General features: G+C 40.4%; 1 protein-coding gene across 2 annotated transcripts in view; it reads right to left on the reverse strand.

Annotated features, from left to right (window-relative positions):
- Positions 1-6,913: 6,913 nt before the first annotated feature.
- nek7 (NIMA-related kinase 7) overlaps positions 6,914-22,495 on the reverse strand; it is an 81,597-nt gene continuing 66,015 nt past the window's right edge. For both annotated transcript variants that reach the window (XM_059340926.1, XM_059340925.1), the window contains exons 9-10: positions 13,031-13,144; positions 6,914-10,181 (exon numbers count right to left, since the gene is read on the reverse strand). In XM_059340926.1, the coding sequence (XP_059196909.1) occupies positions 10,071-10,181; positions 13,031-13,144 (225 nt within the window). In that variant the 3' untranslated portion in view covers positions 6,914-10,070. The remainder of the gene's footprint in view (positions 10,182-13,030; positions 13,145-22,495) is intronic.

A 22,495-nucleotide genomic window follows, 5' to 3' on the forward strand; every position in this document is an offset into this window, starting at 1 on the left:
CAGGTTTATATGAGGAAAAGGAAAATATTTTTCATGCAATTTGTGTTTTTGAATGTTGAAAACATTATTTTAGATCAGTTTAACAGTTTCCAGTTATTTTTATCCGAGCACACAACTATAAAACCTGTGAAACAATTAATATAATGACATCTTCAAATTAAAAACCAAAAATCATTGAGCTTCAAATGACTTAGAGTGGAGCGGCTAAGTGCTCATTTTTGCCAGAATCTTTCAGTTTATGATACAAGCGTGAAAATTGGCATGAACACTCTCCATGGGTCATTTAACAAGAAAATTGTCCGAGACATTTGAAATTTTAAGATGGCGGCCATTTTTCAAGATGGCCGACACCTAAGTGGAGCAGTTATGTGATATAATGGTTTCTTTGGTGATACAAGCATAAAAATTGGCATGAGCAGACTCTGTTGGTCACTTGACAATGACCCACCGACAGTTATTTGAATTTCCAAGATGGCGGCCATTTTTCAAGATGGCCAACACCTTAGTGGAGCAGTTAAGTGATATAATGGTTTATTTGGTGATACAAGCATAAAAATTGGCATGAGCAGTCACCATGGGTCACTTGACAATAAGCCACCCACAGTTACTTGGGTTGACCAAAAAAACACTCCCAGCCACTTGAAATTTCTATTTTCAAGATGGCCACCCCCTGGATCCTCAAAAGACCAATTTTCTCATAGAAATGTATTGGGTTTTAGATTATTCTGGAAAACAAGTTTTAACACATCATAATACAGTTGTGTTGATTTGTTGATCATAGACAGATTAGACAGGAGTGAGTATCTGCACTACCAGGGCACACTGGTGATATATGACTGCTGTTAAACTCAGAGTGGGGTTCAATGTCAGCCAATTGTAAAGTTAGTCAAAGAAGAGACGACAACTCTCTGAGTAGCTTTAGTTAACCGGGTGGTGTACAGATCGTACAGGGTAAAAATGGCATTGGATGAACGATTGGACTAAGTGTAGGGTTAAGGCATGGACTTAGTTGTATCCCATACATCAAAGTGCTTATTAAAAGGTGATAAAAGGCTAAACCCTCTGCCTCTGCCTTTGAATTTGCTGCATACATTGCAGAAGCCATCATAACAGTTGAAAAAACAAACAGCAGGACACCAAGATCATACTGGTTATGATACCATTGCAAGAAATGTTCCATTATTTCATAAAATAAATGCTCTGCCTAGTTTATGTAATCCAACCCAACTAGATGAAGGTGATGGCATAGAAAGCACATTGACAAGAAACAGAGCAAAATATCATTCAAGCTGTAAACTTATGTTCAACAACACACAGCTGGAAAGGGCACAAAAAAGGGAATCTACTGCTGCTAAAGACACTGAAGATACCAAAGATATCCATGTCAAGAGGTCAAGAAGATCCCAGACTTCTTATGAGGCTGGATATGTGTGGGGACAGGCATTGAAGAGACATCCACAAATGCCGAGCCTGTCCGAGTGGGGATGGGTTAAACAGGACAAAGAGTGGAAAGTCTTCTGGACTCCACTTCCACCTATTGCAGAGAGTTGTTGGGAGTTGACAAAATGTGGGTGCACCAAGGCTTGTACTGGAAAGTGTAAGTGCTACAGATATGGACTCAGTTGACCCTGCTAGAACTTATTTGCTTGTTTCTTTTGCCAGTGTTACTCCCTGTTGTCCTTTGTGTTTTCAAGTGTAGGCCTATGGCTCGGCTTCCCCTCGCCACATCGGCGCATTATGTTCTATTTTGTCACCAGTACTTACTGTGACATGTTCAGTTTTTACTTTGCAACATTGCTTTCACATTTTCAGTTTAGTTCCCTAGTATAGTTTCAGATACTGTTTGTCATGGTTCCATGTCAGCCAGAGCTGCTGTTGCCTCTGGATCTGTCATTATTGCCATTCAGTATTAACCATTGCTCAATTATTATTTTGGAGCACTGTCCGTTCAGCACCCCAACTGTTTTTCCCCACCCCTTAGTATTTATTTGGCATGTTTAATGGCAGTAGTAATGGTTAGTTATAAAAAAAAAAAGTCATTTAAAAAAGTATTTAAAAAAGCCCTCATGGTAAGGGAGCCTGTGTACCTCGGTGAACCCGGAGAGCTATGCCAGTGGGAGGGAACTCCTGTCAGGTTTTACCAAACTGGACAGGTCGTGGGCAAGGAGTCAGACAAAGCCCAGTCAAACAACCTCTCTTGAGGAACCCAATACATTTCTATGAGAAAATTCATAATTTAAAGGTCCAAATGGCAGATGGCAGTCATCCTGAAAAAAAAAATTGCCGCCTTGAAATTTCAAGTAGCTGTGGCTGGCTTATTGTCAAGTGGCCCACAGATACTGATCATGCCAATTTTTATGCTTGTATCACCAAATAAACCATTATATCATTCAATTGCTCCACTAAGGTGTCGGCCATCTTGAAAAATGGCCGCCATCTTGGAATTTCAAGTAACTGTGGGTGGGTTATTGTGAAGTGACCCACAGATACTGCTCATGCCAATTTTTATGCTTGTATCACCAAATAAACCATTATATAATTTAATTGCGCCACTAAGGTGTCGGCCATCTTGAAAAATGGCCGCCATCTTACAATTTGTATGTATATTTGTATGACAAATTGTATGTCTCAGACAATTTTCTTGTCAAGTGACCAACAGAGACTGCTCATGCCAATTTGTATGCATGTATCACCAAAGAAACCATTATATCACTTAACTGCTCCACTTAGGTGTCGGCCATCTTGAAAAATGGCCGCCATCTAAAAATGTTAAATGTCTCGGACAATTTTCTTGTCAAGTGACCCATGGAGAGTGTTCATGCCAATTTTCACGCTTGTATCATAAACTGAAAGATTATATCACTTAGCCGCTCCACTATTAACAGTGAACTCAAAAGAAGAAAATGCAGGCACTCTGGTGGATTGCCAAAAGTTAAAAACCCTTTATTTTACTGACTTATTAACAGTATTGAGGTTCTAAAGTGCCTTTTCTAGTTAGAGTTAATTTCTTTGTGCATTAGAAATAAAGTAATAAAGTTTGTTATAGATTGTGATCGAACTTAATATGTCTGATATAATAACTCGTCTGCAGGAACAAACAGTTATTATAGTTACCACCATAACTATCAGTGACCAAAAAAAAGGATTTGAGAATCAAAATAAGATAATGTACATAAAAATACAAGGAATAACATTTTTATTTAAGAAGTAATGACAAACAGTTTAGCGAATAGCTGCATATTTCATGTTTCACATGTTGTGCAGCTTGTAAACATTTTTTCTAAAGTCACATTCAACACAGTCATGTCAGTTGCTGTGAGTCTTACCATTAACCACAGTTCATATTTCCTCTACATCAAATTAACCATTGCTTAGATCTGAGGAATGGAAACTAAAAAAAATCTTTCCAGTAGATAACTGAACACAACAGGTTGTGGTCTTAGTAAGACAGAAGAGGAAGGAGACAATGCACTGACATTCTTGATAGTCTATTCTATTCATCATTGCAGAAATCATCCACAGTATCAAACCTGAGCTCGCTGACATTCCCTGAGATAAGACTGTTATTTATATAACCTATAAAGAGCGGGTTAAGACGTTCCATAACACACAGACACTTCACTTACAAGTTGCTTTGGAAGAGTATTTCAAAGTTTTATAGGCATATATTATTTTGTTGTTTCCTTTTTCTAATCTCATTTGAATGCGTTCTTCAACCACCACACTAGCCCCTCCACTATGACAAAGTTTTATTTTTTTCAAACCTTGGAAATCTGCCCTAACAGACTTAGATTCCCACAGCCCTTTGAGTGCTCTGAGTGTGAGATGTGAAAAAATAAAACTTTGTCATAGAGCTAAACCAAATACATCACCGGAAAGGTCTTGGCCCGGAGAGTAACATATATCAATTTCAAGGTTCTATAATATTCTTGCTTTGAGATATTGACCTTTGAACCTTAACCCTGGGGCATATTTAAATGATTATAACTAAGAGACAAAAAGGGTTACAGACATGAGACCTACTGTTATAGAAAGGTGTTGACATGGACTATAATGTGAGCATAGTCACTAAGGGGTGGGAGTGGGGGGGCTTTAGGATATGCTGAAAAAATAACAAATCCCCCATTGAACAAGACAATATTTAAATTCTGATGCCAAAAATGTGATTGACATCCCCTCAAACCCCTGGAAAGCCACTAATTAAGTATTTCCAACTTCCAATTTTAGGGGAAAACCAAAACAACTCCCTAGACCTCTCGTTTTGTAGTTCTTCCGTATTAGGGTTGTGAAAACCTATTTCTACCCAATATATCGAATATCACACACTGTCTAATAAATAATTATACTGTATGTATATTATCTATGCTAAAAAAAGACAACAATGTTTGTTTAATGAAGATATTTTAACTAAAACAGGAGAGCAGAGTCCGGGCCGTTTACAGTGAAGCGCGATTCAATGAGACCGCACAGCACATCCGGGAGGATAGGACCACATCCGGTATGATCGCGGTAGATTACAAAATAAAACAGATTTCAAAATAAAACACAGCGGATCGTCTTTTTCTGGCGAGATCTTCGCCACAAAGTGATTATGTACATTCACTGAGTGAATATTAAGAAAATAAAACATATATTTCTCGCTAGAAATGTAATCAAAATCCATTTTTATGCAGAAACAAAGTCAAAATATTTATTTTTTTTCACTAAAAATGAGAGAAATGTCCGCCAGTGGAGGGCCGTAAAACAAACGAATAAAAGTTTATTTCTCAGAATCGAAGGAGAAAAAAATGATACTGAGAGCCACAACATGAAGCTATTTTATTGTTGAATTATCAGTGAGACTTTGATGTGTTTGTGTTGAGAAATGTTGACGATGTCATTAAAAGAAATCCTTAAAATAGGGAGAAAAATACTTCCGTGCACAGGGTCCTCGGTTCTCCAATCAGATTGTCGCTCGCAGCGTCATGGAGGGCCGTGGTCGGGATATTATTGGAGTGAATAGACGGCTGTAGCTTCTGCTCTAAGCGTTTCTCAGCGCCGCGAGCGGGTTTCTATTGGAGTCAATTGAGAACCCAGAGCGTTTCACACAGACGTGGAAGGGTACCCTTTGCGTCAGTATGATACGTCTAGGGGTGTGACAAATCGTCGGTATATTACGCTTTGGGAATGAGAACGGGTTGTAAAGTCAGGATGTAACTGAATGAGCCAAAACCCTCAGTGATTGTTCTCGTATCAGATTGTGCATTATGTAGCTTATCACAGTGTGTTAATGAAAAATGGAAGTTATATCTATTTTAAACAGTCTATGACTTATATGATAGACTTACCATTATGCTGGTATTGTTAGCCAGTTGTCAATCAAATCGTTCCAACTCTTGCCGAAAATTCAGGTAGCACAAACACACCCCCACATTTTTCCACTGATGTTTGTTTGTGAGAAGAGACTCACCAGGCCGTCAAAGTTTAGTCCTGAGGCTGCATTCACACCAGATCAGGCCATGAGCGGCGTGCTGCCTTTCGGCGGTGAGAGTAGGCACGTTTCCATTAGGTACTTTTCCCTCTAGCGAGCCGCTATGGGTGTGACTTGGGAGAGAGGGTCCGCACAACTTCACCGGCTCAGAAAGTACCTGCCTCATGTAGATACTGCTTCATACTTTTGCAGACTGGTGGAAACTGGAGGCTGAGGGGTTAACAGCTCCAGCTCTGCTGACTGCAGCTGGGAGAGAACTCTACAGGAGGACTGGGCCACTTGTGAGTGCTTTGGGACGACACTACTTGTTAAGAAGAGTAACAAATCACCAATAACACCAGAAAAAGTCGTTAGATTTGTCGCTAGTCCCTTTTTTGAAAAAGAGTCGCTAGAGGGGTCTGAATAGTCGCTAAATATAGCGACAAAATTGCTAAGTTGGCAACACTGCTTGATGCGTTGGTCACATTTGAACTCTGTATGGGAACAGAGGCCGAGGGGAACTAACTAGTGGGTGTAGCCAAAACACAGCTGCTTTCCAAAAAGTACTCAGTGGAAACATGCCTAGTGTAACTTCAACGGCCCATTTGTGTGAGATCATGTTGTGAACTTGGACCCCCCAACCCAGAAGGTGGCAGTAATGCACCTCAAAGTAGCTGCAAACTACCATTAAAAACAAAAGAGAAGAAAATACATTTCTTTCCTCCACTTCCTTTGCACAAACTCAAACAAATGGACACAAATCAAAGGGAGCTTCTTAGTTCTATAGTAAAGACTGCAAGCCAGACACAGACGTTAAAACAAGGTACAAAATGAACCAAGGGAAGATACAACTAGGAGTATAATGATTTGGGCTACGAACTCTTGAGTAACGCTCTGTTTCAGCTGTTTTCAAGAAAGCCCAGCTTGAAGAGCAGGACAATGGCAACAATTAACATCTTTGTTCTCTGATTAACATTGTTGTTCTCCTCAGCAGAGTTGTACAGCTCTGGAACAATCATCACAACGCCGATCAGTCTTTCTTCCAGCTTCGCAGCAGAATGCTATAATGCTTCTTCCTGTGTGCGTCTTCCAGTCTTTGCCAATTACATGATTGGCCACCGCTGCGTGAGGTAAGGTTGTATTTCACCAAATGTTGGTTCTGTTTTAACTTTTTGCCGCAGAGTCGCTGCATTTTTCCCCCCCAGCAAACCCTGTGGTGCAGACATCTGCAGCCTTAACACCACACAAGCTGCAACGACTGATTTGGTGTGAATGCAGCTTTCCTCACCAATGACCAAACTGGTCCAGAACAGCTGCTGTGACTGGCGTGGTTTGGTAACTTTTGGCATTGCATAAATATTAAAGCGTGTGCAGTTTTATTACTGGATTTAATGGAAATCATCTTGAGATGTGAAACTCACTGAAACGTGCAAGAGGTCCAAGCACTCACTCTAATGTCCACAAGAAATTTGAAAGCTTTATTACATTTAGTAAGCATACAAGGCTTTTGTGATGTGGGTCTTTAATTTGACATGAAATGTTGCGAAAAACAACCAAACTACCAAAAGAATAAATATTATTTGACTTTCTGGAAAACCCCTGGACTCTTTAATACCAACTTCAGATGGCCTGTGGAAAAGTAAACTGAGCCGCGTTACATAAAGACACTCCCTACCATTAATGGCCATAATCCTTAAAGTGACTTTGCACTGTGTGTTATAAACCTCCCAGTGAGAATTAAAAAAACAAAAAAAACAAACAAACAGCTAAAACATGACTTTGCATCACATACAGTACTGCATGTTCTTAACTAACAAGGTGATGGATAAAGGCAAAAAAATATGCATTTATGCATACAAAAGCATCCACATTTTTGGTATTCTGCTGTTAATTACTACCAATTTATTTAAGGAGTTCTGTATAGCATCAAAACTCAGTATCTAAAAGTGCTTTAAATACGAAAATGTTTTGCTGCTATACAGATGCTGTTGTTTACAGAAGGCAGAGATAGAAGATAAACAGCACTGATGGTGAAGAAGAATTCAGATAGTGTAGAGTTGCAAACAAAAATTGCAAACACTGTATTGCAAGTCTCAGACAAATACCTATTATGAACACACTACTATGAAAATATCTTGTTGACCAAAAGAAAATAACTTACATTTTATGCGCCTATAAGCTTTGATTTTATATAGAACACATGTTAATAGTATTGTTAATTTAAAAAAACAAACAGGAGAAACATGGGCATACATGTACAATAATTTCAATGAGCGGTTAACAGGCTATTTGATAATGTTAAAAGAGAATTCAAGACATTGAAATAAAGAGTCATCAATCATCATTTACTTACTATACCTTTCATGTGGTATCACTGTCATTATGTAAACCAGTGGTAGTCAGTGCTGGTCATCTGTGACCCACTGGTGTAAACCTATTTACTGTAAAAAAAAAAAAAAAAATAAAGAGAAAAAATACATATATACCACTGTTTCCTTCCTCCAAAATGAATAAAGGGTCACTAAGACCCTACAGTATTAAACCTATAGGAACTTCTTCGCTATGTACAGTAAAACAAAATGAGTCCCATTGGTGCTTGTTTCTTTTTTCAGTACAACTCTTTGATATACTTTTCATAAAAGACACCTTAACATATACATATATAAACTGCTCTCTTTGGTATCTCAACTGATGACTTAAGGAAGGTAGGCACGCTGTGATTGACTCATGACATGGACGGCAACACAAGGCACGGATCTGCGATCTCTTCAATGTATTTGTTACTCAACAAGACAACTACACTGCACACTTACACAGCAACATTAACGATCACAAATCCACATAGGCGAACTTTCTGGTGGGTCAAACGCAGCCACTGGACCATGATGGAGAACTATGCGTTTTGACTTTTTTTTTTGTTCATGTCTTCATTGTGATGTCAAAAAACACCTTGCTTAAGTTGAACCACGGAGGAAATCTTTTGGTGTCAGTGACTAAGGTAAACAGCAGACGTAAAAAAAACTGCTTTTGTTACAGCTCCTACCACTCCTTCTAGGCTGTCAAAACAGAGACATACTGAATTTTTCAAAGACAATACGTAGGTGTCAAAACGACTTACATTCAAAGTGTTGTGGAGACATTTGCCCATGTTCTCCCCCCAGCATGTCTCTAGTCAACCCTCTAAATGATCCTTCCTCTCCTAATACATTCATTAGACATGATCACCCTGCCAGCCTTCCAGCGCCAGGGTAAAAAGTGCAACACAACAACACTTCAACCATCAATAACACTCTGTTACGTCTCTCAGTTTTGCCGCCGTTGAGTGAAAATCTCTTCACTCCAATTTTAATATTGTTCTCAAAGTCTTAATGGGCTTTTTGTGGCATTTGCTGACCGTAGGTCTCATTAAACCCGCCAAACTTTCTATGTAATTTTTATATATTCTTTATATTTGCATTGATTAACTGTTTTGAGGATAGGTAACAAGTAACACATCATTTTGCCTTTTTGTTTAAACTAATTTTCCGATTTTTCAGTTCATCTGCTTTAAGCCAGGAACACACCGGCCCGACTGTCGGGTGTCGGGGACAGTCAGACGACATCGGGTACGCGCCTGTTTGGTGTGTTCATCTGCGTCGGGGAAGCACGGAAGCTGTCGGGCCCAATTCGACATGCTCAATCTGGGAGCGTCGGCCATCGGGAGAGTAATCTCGTCGGGTCCTCTGATTGGCTGTGTGCTAGCTATGGGCGGATCTGATTGGCGGTGCTCTAGCGAATCAGCGCGGTGTGGGGGAGGGGCGGAAGTGACTTTTTCCCTCCTGCCACGTCTTCGGGCAAGAACGAGTCCGAGAGCAGACAACGCGACCATCAGCTCAGCCGGAGCGACCATTTTGCGGCGAAGCTTTGTTTTCCAAAACGTCTTCTCAAAACTAATAATAAGCTTTATGCTGTGTGCGCTTTGTTTTTAATCTCCATGGTTACTTCTATGGTTTCTCCGTTACGTCATTTCCTGTTTTCATGTTTTGGATTACAGTCACAAGACTAGCGCCACCCATTGTTAGGGAGACTAATTGCATCTCGCGCAAGCGCAGAACTTACAGGCTGCTGTGTAGTCGGCAGTCGTCGTGGCAGTGTGTTTCACTGCTTTATTTCACCCGACTGTGTCCGACGAGAGGCGACAGAATCGCCGAACAAGAGCTCGTCGAGGCGGTGTGTGGGGGCCTTTACATAGCAACTGCTCATAGCAGCTTTGCTTCACTACATGAACATACAGAGGACGTGCTTTTTAAAGCCATAGTAAATAACACCAGTGAGTTACAATACACTGATTTTCAGTGCTGTAACATTATTGAAGTCTAAGGAATGGGAGGTCCATCTGAAGAAAAAAAGTATAATCTCCATAATCTTTATCCTAGGGCAGAAAAGGTTTGGGTGTCAGTCATGCTACAGACTGTGCCATCAACTTGAAAATAAATCTGTTACACGCACTACTTATCACAAGGAGCTAAACTCTGGAGTTAGTTATTGTATAAAAGCTGATAGATGTGTATGAGTCCAGCATGAAAAGCAAGTAGGGGAAGTGGGGAGGAGTTCTGCAAGCTTTATGTGTGTAACTCTGGGCTTAGCTGCCCTGTGTCATGTTCTGCATGTGTTTGGCAATGTCGTACACGTAGGCGATGTCCGGCCTCTTCTCCACGTCAGGGTTGATGCACATATCTACCAAGTTCCTTAGCTGGTGAGAGGGACAGGGGGGTTGTTGGATGGGAGGTAAAGAGAGAAATAAAACAGTCAATTACATTGTAGAGAGACCGAGCTGTAAAAGCTCCAGAAATAAACAAACCCTTGATAACAGAGACCTGCTCGTCTTTTAATGCCCTCTAGATGAGCTCATTCCATAATAGCAATAGCAAGGCAACAAGTAATCAAGCTGAGACAAAGATGCAAAGCTGTGTTAGCGCACCACTTGTACCTGGACCCCCCCCCCCCCCCCCCACACACACACACACACACACACACACACACACACGCATGCACACACTGCTGTGCTGCCACTCCATTGCCATCCGGAGACAGCACTTACACTTGAAGCCAAGCGAAGCGGCTGATTGGAGCAGATAGATAGACAGGCTCGCAGGCGGAACAGCCACCGCCATCATTAAAAAAAAAAAAGAAGAGAATAAAAGATGGAGAGGAAAGAAAAAAAAAAACATCTACGCGAGGTCGCTATGGTAACCGTCTGCCGACTTCCTGGCCGCTGTTGCGTGGCACCGGCTTGGACGAGTTCTCGTCAGCCGCTGTGTTTATATGTGTGTGTGTGTGAGAGAGAAAGTGAGAGAAAGATGCAAATTCAGACAGTCTGAGAATTAGTCCCACAGAATGGAGATGGAATTGGGAGGGGGGGGGGGGTGCAGATATGTAAAATATTCATGCGCTTCTTTGCATGGCGAGTGGGATGGGGGAGTGGAGGGAGTGTCAGGTGGAGGGAGGGGGGAGTAGGAGCTGGTGAAGGGAGGCGTGGGGGGGAAGCATAGACGGAGATGGTTAAATGACACAACAAAGATGAGCAGCTGACAGTTTGCTGCCGATCCTTCAGGAGCATTGTTTACATCCAGACAGGCGCTGCAGGCACCCCCCTCATCTCCATCTCTCCATCGCCCTGTCTCTGCCTCTATCATTCCCTCTCTCTTTCGCTTTGTCTCCCTTTCTCCTGGATGGGGGTGACATGTGGGGCAACGCAGAAGCTCAGCGTGGTGTGTGTGTGTATGTGTGTGTGTGTGTGTGTGTATGTGTGAGTGTGTGTGGAAAGAGAGCTCTTGTTGCAAAATATACACTTGCACAATTGCTCCTGCACATACAAAAACACACACAGAGGCTTGAGACACCTCGCAATTAGCCTTTATTAACCTAATGAAGTAAATACCACAGTATAATAAAGCCTCTTATCAAGGTTTACTGTTTGACTGGAGGGACATGAATACAGATAGCCACTTAAAATTAGCCACTGTAGACTTGTGTATGTAGATACTGTGATAGTAGAGCGGGAGGCGTGGAGATAAAGGACACAATAGGTTAAGAACCTTACCTGTATAATTCCAGGTTTCAGCCCCATATAACATGTCTGCATGTAAATGTATGTAAATACAGGTGTGTATTTAATGCAGTTATGCTACACAGATCTGTTAATGCATTTTTCCTGCTGTTCCAGGCAGCCATTTGCTTCCATTCAATTTTGATGGTTGATAAAACCAACACAACAAAAACCTAACTTTGTGTATGTGTACTTGATATTCACTGCATTGGATTATACAACTCAAGTCTGCTGATGGATCTTTCTACAATTCAGGAAATAATTAGAGGCAAAGAGAAAAAATATATTGAAATTCATAAAATACAGCAGTTTGGTTTTAATAAAGGTTAGCTGTGATGTAAAGAAAATGTCATTTAGCGCTAAAAGACAAAGGGCAAAACTATTTGTTGAGTAATCAATTTGTTGCTTGAAAGAAGATACGTCACAAACGATTTTGATAGTTGTTCAATCGTAGATTAACCATTAAAGTAAAAAATGTTAAACATTTTCTGTTTTCAGACAGGTTGTGCTGTTTTCTCAGATTCAATTATTGTAAACTGAAAAATTTCAGATTTTAAACTTTTTACAAAACAAAAAATATTTTCAGTTGTTACCATAGGCTCTCAAAACTTTCACCATTTTCTGACATTTCATAGCTTACACAACTTCAATTAATCAATGGACATATTAATCAATAATGAAAATAGATGTCATTAAATCCCTAATGCCTCTTGTTGCATCAGGGCTGAAACAATGGAAAATGCTGGTACTTATTGTTAACTATCAAGCAAATGCAACAACTCACAAAGCACAGTGTCACTGCTGAATGTATGTAAATCCTGCAGTGTGTGTGTGTGTGTGCGTGTGTGCCTATGAGTCAGTGTCTGAGTTTTTGGATGTGTGTACACTTGACTTAATTTATTTAAGAGTAAAAGACAGAAATGTTAGGAAAAAAATGCCACCCACACAAAGAGGGCATGCAAACACAAAGCCATGCACATTCAAACACACGTCATCGGCAATCAGCAATAAGGCGATCTTTAACCGCAGCTAGACTACATTACATTTGTGTGCACGGCTAAGTCTGTGCAGAACTACAGCAGATGATTTAACATTTAGTTAGGGAAACATGACACCCCAGCCCATTTGGCTTCACCCCACTTTGTAGCACGACCAGATGCTTTTGATATGTGCATTTAATTTTCAAACGGTTAAAATCATAGCCGATCTTTTGATCACGGAGCAATATCATACTGTACTGTAGCTCAGACAGTTGGGTTGATTTCACTTACATATAAAAAAAAATAAATTACTTTAATAGTCAACACAAGTAAAAATCAGCAAACTGGCACAGAGAAAGAGAAACCAGCCACCACTGCTGAAAAGAATAGTTCATCTAAAAGACATTAAGAATTTTCTTTTTAAAGGAGTTCAGGAGTCGAGTTCTTTTAAAACACTGAGCAGGTCCATATCTACTTACCATAGCAGCAAAAGGGAACTGTCACAGTACTTACCTCCTCTGAGTAGTGATCTGAGGGAAGAGGGGGGTAGTCACACTGTTCTATCTTCTTACAAAGGGAGTAAAGGTTCATCTTATCCCCATAGAACGGACTCTGCAGGGCTGCCATCTGAAATATAAAGATATAAAGATATAAGGAAACAGGGAAAGGAAGACAAGAGGACAGGGTGTGAGAAAGCAAAGTAAAAACTTGAAACACGGATGAAATTTCACCAGGTGCTACACAGAAGACACTGCACAGTTTGTTATAAGTAGAACCTGCTATCGCGGTATATGACTTATTGATTAAAGCAAGTGGGATTGACAACAAGTCGATACACTGTATGTCCAAAGTTTTGTGTACATATCAAATCAGTGCACCCTTATTTATGTTTTTTGTTGTGGAATGAGCTGTGGTCTAAAATTCAAGTGAACCAAAACAGAAAAAAATCCATGAGCGCTTTTCTTAGCTTATGTGTTTTCCTCTGGTTTGCTAGCCCTTTCTGCTGCACTGCTCAGAAAACTCAGAGTTACATAGAGATATAGAGACATAGAGTTGAGAAAAGAAGAGGAGAGAGTGAGGAGAGGGGTGCAGGCATATGAGAGGAGAGAATTTTTCAGTTTGCTGGAGCAGCGAGAAAACTGTATCCTCTGGAAAACAAATGCAAGCAAGCAGAGCAGAGGCGAGGCAGATGGGAATGGTAAGGAAGAGTGGAAAGGATGAGGAGAGTTTTGCTGAGTGGAAATAGGTGAAGAATCCCTCCTGCCTGTCTAAAGATAGAAAATATAGCATGTCATTTCTGCCAGGGTTAGTGACTGACTCACTTCTTGTTTAAATGTGCATGCGGAAGGTGAAGCCTGCAGCAGGCTTGCATAACAAGCACACTCAAATTCTCATTGTTTTTCTGATTCAGTGCTTTCGAAATAATACTGCGTTAGGCTTATGTGTTGGGACAAATTGCTTAACTAATGATAAATAAACATGGCTGGAATAGCTGTCAGGGTTGATGATGATGAGCTGCTCGGAGATGTTGGAGCTTGTTGACTTGAGTTTTCATTTATTTACATAGTATTACATAGGAGAAGGTGGGCTGCAGAGGTCTATAACATGATATCAAGGGAGTTGTTTCATTATGTATTTCTGGGCAGAAAAAGGCCTTGTCTTATGCAGAACGTTTCACATTGGAGTATGTACACTGTATGTGAAATCCATATTCCAATTTCAAGCCCTGCACTGGTTTGAGGGGCAGAGGGCATTTCTGAGCACCTTGAAATGTTGCTGCACATCTTAATGACTTCCAGAAGAGAAACAGTGTCTTCTGCACCAATGTGAAACAGGATCCAGGGCCAATAATTAGGACTGCTCCATTATGGCAAAGATCCTATTCACGCTTATTTTGGTTAATATAGAGATCCATTTTTTTAAATTCTGTTACTCATTGTCTTTGTAAACAACATGCATTTATTGAACTTCTAAACAGTGAATTTTCTTAAATTTCAAATATAATTCAACTGAAAAAAATGGAATATTGTTTAAAAATAAATAAGATCAACTATGCTGAGTCTTGGCACTTCCACATTGTTCACAATAAATTACTGGGACAACCTTTTAGGCACCTTAAGTGATTTTTTTCTTACGATTCCTACAACATTTAGGAATATTTCCCTCTTTAATCTTGTTCCCTGTTTCCATTCACACATGACCCCATGCAGGAAATGTTCCCCAACATCTCAGGAATACACTGCATGTATAAAAAGGTTAATATTGAGTATACAGAGTCGCCCATGAAGTTAGAATTTGTACCTCTTTCCATGAAATGATTGTGACAATGTGATTTATTCTTGACAGATAAGATGTATCTCCAGGCTAGTATCTCCTCTCAAAGCTTTATAAATCAATCTCTTCCAAAGGATTGTCTGAAGCAAAATGATTCTAACTTTATGGGCAACAGTGTATGAAAATAATATTTTAAAATAACTTAGACCAAAATAAATACATTCAAATATGTTGGAGTAACCTGCCACAACCTCCTGAAACTCCCAAAATATATTTAACAATGTGTTAAACTATATTTATTATATACTTAACATATTCCAATGTGTAAATCAGAAAGGCTAGGTGGGCTGGATTTATAACACAAGACAAAACGAGAGCATCATTATGAAACGGAATGTGGTACAATAATCATTTTATCTAATTTTGATAATCTTTAGAAGCTAAAATTGTAATTGAAAATAAAGTTTAATTAATTTCCCAGCCCCACCATAAATAAAGTGTTATTAATCACAGGTTTGTTTTTTCTCACAGCCTCTATGCAGTTTTGTTTAAGCACTGTGGGGCATTTCAAACTTGAATGTGATCTTGATGAATGTTTTCATCATCAGGAGCATGCACTGCTTTAAAAAAAAAAAAAAAAACACCTCACATTTTATCATTGTGTGCCGATGTTTTTTTTTTAACACTTTATTGTCTTTTCTCTTTCTTTCCAGGGGTCTCTTTATTATTATCCGAGACTGTACAGTATGTGTTTGACAGCCTGTTAATTGGTGGTGTGAAAAAAGATATGAACAATGTATCCACACATGGATCCAAATGGAATTGTTCCATACAGAATAAAGCAGATTAGTGTGAATGTGCAACCTTCCACAATATCAGGCATAACGGAGACTACAGTAAATAGGACCATAAAGAAAATAGAAGCTGTCTTTTAGTCACAATAGGGACAGCGTACCCTGTGACATGGACTATATGAACATTTTTACAGCATCAAAGGGCCAGTTCATGTATTGCTCTGCAGTGCAAATGGTTGCTTTCCTCTGAGTTGCAGACAAACTCATTGGATCAATTAAAGCTACTGCCTTCTTCATCAGCTTACCCATAAAGTCACAAGAACTCTTACTAAAAAACCTTGCCATGAGGAAAATACCTTCCGTTATTGCTTGTAGCTACAAATGTAACCCTTTAGCATTGTCCAAAAAGTGCCAAGCGCATCACCAACTTGTGGGCGGTTTCTTCATCTCGGTCTCCACTGAAAAATGTGTCAAACGCTGATGGTGCAGAGACAGAAAAGTTCCTGTTCCCTATTGGGCAGATTTTGACAGAGTCTCTGTCACAGCTTCCAGTGGGAAGTCAAGATGACGGCAGCAAAATCTCAGTGGGCCACCTCTCTTTTGGACATAATCACATTCATCTGCGCACTGCATCAACACACATTAAAACAGTATATCCTCGCAAAAACACATGTGAACACTGACTAAAGAGGATCTCCCTCTCTCCATCTCCCCCCGGACACCTCTCTCCCTCTGCTCCAACAATTACGGCTGGGACTGGCACAGCAGGCGGTTGACAGTGATGAGATGTGTGAGGAAATGTGTGTTCCTGTGTGTGTCAGCTATGATGCACTTCTACTAGTAACAAAGCCTCATATTTGTAAGTTATTCAGCCACACACATTAAAATTATCAGTACACTATTTTTCTAAAATGCCCAGCCAGTTCATGAGTTGCCTCCTCCATAAATTGAAGACAACAGTAGCTGCAATAATCTATTTGAATGTGTCTGCATTCATATGCAGAAAGACAATGCAGTTGTAGACTAGGGATGGGCCGCTGGATGATGCCATTGACCACCATTTTGATTGAAAAGCCCCCTGTCTCAATCCTCTGTCCTTAAAATCGTGCTACTATGATGCATGAAGTTGGCGGTTTGCAGTGGCTGATTAATGCATATTTTTGCAGATTGGTGGGTGCATATTAAAAAACCTGACCCACACATCCCAAAACAGGAGGGAAGTAGCTTGGTGATCAGGTAAGGATAGGCTCTAGAGTGCAAAAATTAAAGTAGTAATTAATATCAAACATACACACATATAAAAAGTATAAAATAAAGTACATAAACAATAACATAATCGTTCGTCACAATGTTTCACTGCGAACATCATTATATGCCAATTTGGTAGACATGGGCCAACTGTATTGTAGACATCATCTGTATATTCAGACTCCATTTTTGTGTCTCGAATTGCTGTTTACACTCTTAACAGTGACCAGCGCATAGAAGAGGAAGTCTTGACTCTGATATCCAATATTGGTATTCAGATATCATATAAATGATCATTCGTTGTCCCCAGAGGCTAAATCGCCATCAAACCGATCACCGATGGGCTACAACAAAAATTAACCTAACAAGTAGAATGTGTATTTATTTTTATTGTCTTAACCTCCAGCAATTAAATCACCAGCTAATTTGTCATTTTCTGCAGTCTAAAAATACATAAATTCAGGTAAGTTCAGCAAGGTCAAAAACCTTTATCATCAGATAAACCACTAAGATCAGCAGACCTCTCAGGCTTTTATTTAATAGCTTATCGCTTTCTAACAAACAAACTGAGACCATTTGAAAACTAGGTGGACTAGGTGGCTGGCTTTCTTTCAAAAGGCTAAGAGTTGGAGTGGAGTGCCCATGTTTGCCTAAAATGCTGACTACTACAGTAGAAGCTCACTTATATGACTTGGACAGGAAAACGCTCTTAATTGCTTTGTAACAAATACATTTACACCTTTTAGTACCCTATAACAGGTAGTGTGGACGTCTGGGGATTTGTGTGCAAGGGCTGGATAGCACTTCCTAAAAGAACAAATTCGTCAATAGGTGAGAGAAAAAAAGGAAGTGAGACAGAGAAAAAGAAGAAAATCAGCCAACTATAGACACCAGGAGGCGAAGGGTTAAACAAGACCCCATCGTATTTTCATGCATCTTCTGCTTTTGACAGATGAAAAATGTCAACTGTCCTGTTTGTATTTGGGAGTTTTTGCACTATTCATCTGCTTCATTAGTGCCTGCTGCTCCTAGCCCCTGACAGCTGCCGGCCCCCTGCTCTCAGAACACATACACACACACACACACACACACGCACGCACACATACACACACACACACACACACACAAACACACACACACACTTACTCCTTTTCTTCATACTGTGTCGTCGCAATGGGTTAGATGATTGACTCACTCTCTGACCTCTGAGGCCCTGGTGAGTATGAGACTGTGTGTGTGTGTGCGTGTGGGTGTGTGCACGGTTCATTGATATTCGAGAGACGTACAATGCACACGCATGCCTGCTGTCTGTCTAAGGGGTGTGAGCTGCTGGTAGCAGAACACACGCACACACTCACACACACACTCTCCCTCCTTTGTTCCTGGGCCCTTCTTCAGCTGGCCAGGCTGTGCTCTCCCCAGCCCAGACATGTAAAGCCAGCATCCCTGTCCGTGTAAAAGGTCTGGATGGGGCCTTCCAGCGTAATTAACACTGATCCCGCTCTCTCTCTCTCTCTCCAGCTTCTCTCCCTGTACGCCAATTAAAAGGAGCTGCGAGAGGCTCCCGTCTTCTCCCTCCACCCCCCCTTCATCCCTGGAGCCTTTGCAGCCTGGGACCGAAGGGTTTCTCACAAGTTCTCACTTACTCATTTATAAACACACACACACACACACACATACAATTATAGGCACGCTACATAAAAATAAACACCCAAATGTTAACACACACATGTGAAATAGATATATGTATATATATGTACATGTATATCTTGTATAAGTTCTCTCTCCCTCTCACATACGCACACACACTCGCGCACACACAGACACGCACAAAGTACAAGTGAGGAAAGCATGACTTTTTTATGTGCTCATTGGTCCTTCATGTGGTTTTATGATGATATATTAATCAAGGCAATAAGTCACAGTGTAGGGACAGTCATTAAAAATATACCTACACCCAGTGGAGTCATCACTTCTCTACTTCAACACACTAAAAAGGGAAGAAAGATAAGAAGAAGAAGAAAAATGGACGGATGACTTAAAAGTGCCAGATTGTTCCATTGGGTTGAACTTTTGAGGAAAAACTGGATGTGTTCTTCTGTCCCCATTTCACCACAGCTAAACTAAGTGTTGTATTCTTATTGTGAAATTAGTTCAGTAATAGTTCAGCATTTTGTTTATACATTTATTTACATCATTGCTCAGAGTGGGATGAGAACATCAATGTCACTCTGTCATCTGTCTGTCAAAATTGAAGCTACAGGCAGCAGCCTGTTAGCTTAGCTTAGTTTAGCTGGGCAAAGACAAAGGGTGAAACAGTGAAAACAGAAAATCCAGCTACCAGAAGCTCACTAACTAACACATTATATGTTGTTTGTTTAATCCTTACAATAGCTGAAGTGGAAAAAAAGACAGATATGAGAGTGGTCTTGTTCTTCTCATCTACTCTACAGCAAAAAAAAAAGCAAATAAGTTTGTTTCCCAAAATATCAAACTGCTCCTTGAAATAGCCTACCAGTCAAAACATGCCCATGACTTTAAGAGGTGAAACTAAATTGAAAAACTTTTTTTTCATATAAAATATGTCTGAAAATACACATTATACATATTATTAGCAATGATAAATCTGCCTATTGATGTTCTACCTACGGCTTCCTCCCACAGTCCGAAGACATGCAGCTTAGGTTAATTGCTGACTCTAAAATTACCCATCGGTGTGAGTGTGAGTGTCTGGTGATGGCTCTGTGATAGTCTCGCGATCTCTTGCCTACTGTCAGTAGGGTTTGGTTTCAGCGGTTATGGATAAAGAATAAATACTGAGGACTAACTGTTGCACTACTACTTCAGGCGAATCCTTAAGTTAGCTAAACAACACTATATCACTCTGTAGCATGTACCTATTATTAAACATATTATTATCTCGATTGTACGGACATTCTTTTGGACCACAACACATCATTTATAAGTACTCAAGCAAGAGACATTCTGAGTTAGAGTTATTTTGTTAGTTAGTAAGTTATTTTAATTGCTTAATATTGTGTGCACCATAACATGTTGTGTTTATACATGGCACAATGGGACCAGTTTAATATGCAACATAATTTAATACAACATTTGTAAGAAAAGGTCCTTGCTCCGTCTCTCTACCAGCTAAAGACTCCCCGGCCTGAAAAATGTTGAAGACTGCTGCATTAGCTCATCAGAAACTACACATACTGTATGAAACAGATAAAAGGATACCAGGGAACTCCACAGGCAGCAGTCTTTGCTTGCAAAAACCCCCCTCCTACTTTTTTTAAACATATAGAGAGCTAGCCACAGGGCCAACTCATCACATGCAAACGCCAGCTGCTGAGAACCCAGCATTTCTGGGCCTCGTAAAACCAACTGCTAAACAAGAGGGGAGGGAGAGGAGAAAGGCAGGAGACATGAGACACGGGCACAGTCAGAGGTACGGATGGCTGAGCTCCTACAGGAAGGAGACACATTCCAGTAAAGCCTTTCCAAGATATTCTCCTCCCCTGCTAACCTTTATATAAAACGCAGCAACCACAAAACATCCGTACGAGCTGGAGGAGACCTACAGTGTGTGTAAAATGCATCTCTTTTACAGAGAACTCTGAGCAAGGGGGTGAATATGAGGTGGTTTTGACTGAGAGCAGGGCACTGGGAGACCGCAATCTCATCGACTGGCGTGCGACCAAACTCCCTCCTTCTCTTCCTGGTCACCCTGGGAGTCAACCCCGGCGACTCCAGCATCCCTGTTTACCACGGTGTGGGAGGTTTGGGTGAGGGGGCACAGGGCAGGGTCAGGTGATGTAATGAGGTTGGACATGAGGAGAAAGGGATCAAACAGAAAGGGAGATGAAGATGGACGCAGATACAATGACCAGGTATTGACGGACGGACCCCTCGGACCCTAACCCAACCCCCTCGGCGCAACAATGAAAAATGCAGGCTTTCTCAAATGGAGCCGTTTCACACATAAGGAACCAAACTCCCTGGGACACACACACACACACATACAAAAACATACACCAGCACAATTCTCGGCCCCTACTGTATGTTCAGAGTGAAATCAATGAGTACCGAAGGGATCGGGGTGGATTTCTATGTGAATTCCTTATGCCTGAAGGTTAAGTGAGGAAAAGGGAGGCATACGGAGGAGAACACAGCAGATGGGAGGAAAATAGAGCAAAGAGGAACGGAGGAGGGAGTTTCTGAGAGAAAGAGGTAAGTTTTCTGACACTGAATGCACTGTGGAGCCCTCTTAGCAAGAAGAGTGGCAAGCAAGGGTCTGCTCTTCAAAGAGAATATGCATGGCATGGTGAGCACTGCTCTGGTAACAATAAGGTTGTAAAATCTTTATCTCCACAGGCTTCTTGCATGGCTCACCTTGACCCGGTGGCTGGAGTTCTGTCTTTGCTCTTGTACCTATACTTTTTTCTCTGAGTGAGCACCCCCCATTTTTCTCTTCTCTCCAGCAATCTATAAGCCCGCTCTCGCTATTTGTTATTTTCCCCTTCCACTTCTCCCCCTCTGCTCTTTCTCTCTCTCCAACCTTCAATCTCCTCTTTCTTTTCATTCTCTCTTAAGACTTCTACTGCCTATCCCCTTCCCTAGCTTCGTATGTTGTTCCTATATAGATTCCTAAACTTTTTCACCTTACATCTTTATTCCCTGCCTCCTGACCCCCTGTGGGAGCAACAGGTCTCTCTCTATTTTTTCACTTTTGCTCTCTTTTCCCCTCTCCTCATCTCTGGTCTCCATCTTGCTTTTTCAGTGTTTAGTCCAGATTGTGACCCCAGCAGTTGTCCTAAGGGTGAAAGTCATGAAAGATCAATGGACTGTGCCCCATCTGACACTGTGGAACAATCAATGCTCAGGCTACACATGCAGTACTATAACAATTTCAAAACGAACAGCTGCTTCAACAATTTCTTGAAAAAATAAATAATGAAATAATGAAATCAAGTTGCACCACAGACAGAATCTTTAAATATAATTAAACCAACCAAGGTTTGAGGATTTTTTGAGGGACTTATTAAAATATTCAACTCTCAAGCATGAGATCATATCAAAGTTTTTAAATAGTCTCCAGGGTGTCTGGTGGGCTCTGTTTTAAGTCATCCTAGGGATGTGACAATACACTAAACTCAGGCTTCGATACAATTCGGGATACAGGGTTCCTGATACGATTTTCTCACTTTAAAAAAAATGAGAATCAGGCCAAATTATGAGTGAAAAAGATTGCTACAAAATGTAGTTTCTATTCAATCAAATAAAGAATCCTTTTTGATTCATGAGGCAGGGGAGAGTCTGTGCAATACAATACATACTTATCATAAAAGTGAAACTAAAATATCTCGTCTTAAAAGAAGCAAAAAAAAGAAAACAAATCCCAAATCAAATACATAAAGGAATAACACAATCAAAGAAAATGTCCTCAAATAAACAAACTACAGCTTTCTTTCATTTAAAAATGACTAAAATAGAAAACTGTCAAAATTAAAGCGATAAAAATGAATTTGTTTACAGTTAACATTGTGGAGGATGTGGGGTCTGCATGAAACAACCACCATCATATAGAAGATAACTTTTGTGAAGAACACACAAGTAGTGGAGGAGTTGGGACGGACTACAACAGTTGCATTCACCAGAG

This window comes from Centropristis striata, chromosome 9 (genome assembly GCF_030273125.1).
Source record: "Centropristis striata isolate RG_2023a ecotype Rhode Island chromosome 9, C.striata_1.0, whole genome shotgun sequence".
NCBI lineage: Eukaryota > Metazoa > Chordata > Actinopteri > Perciformes > Serranidae > Centropristis > Centropristis striata.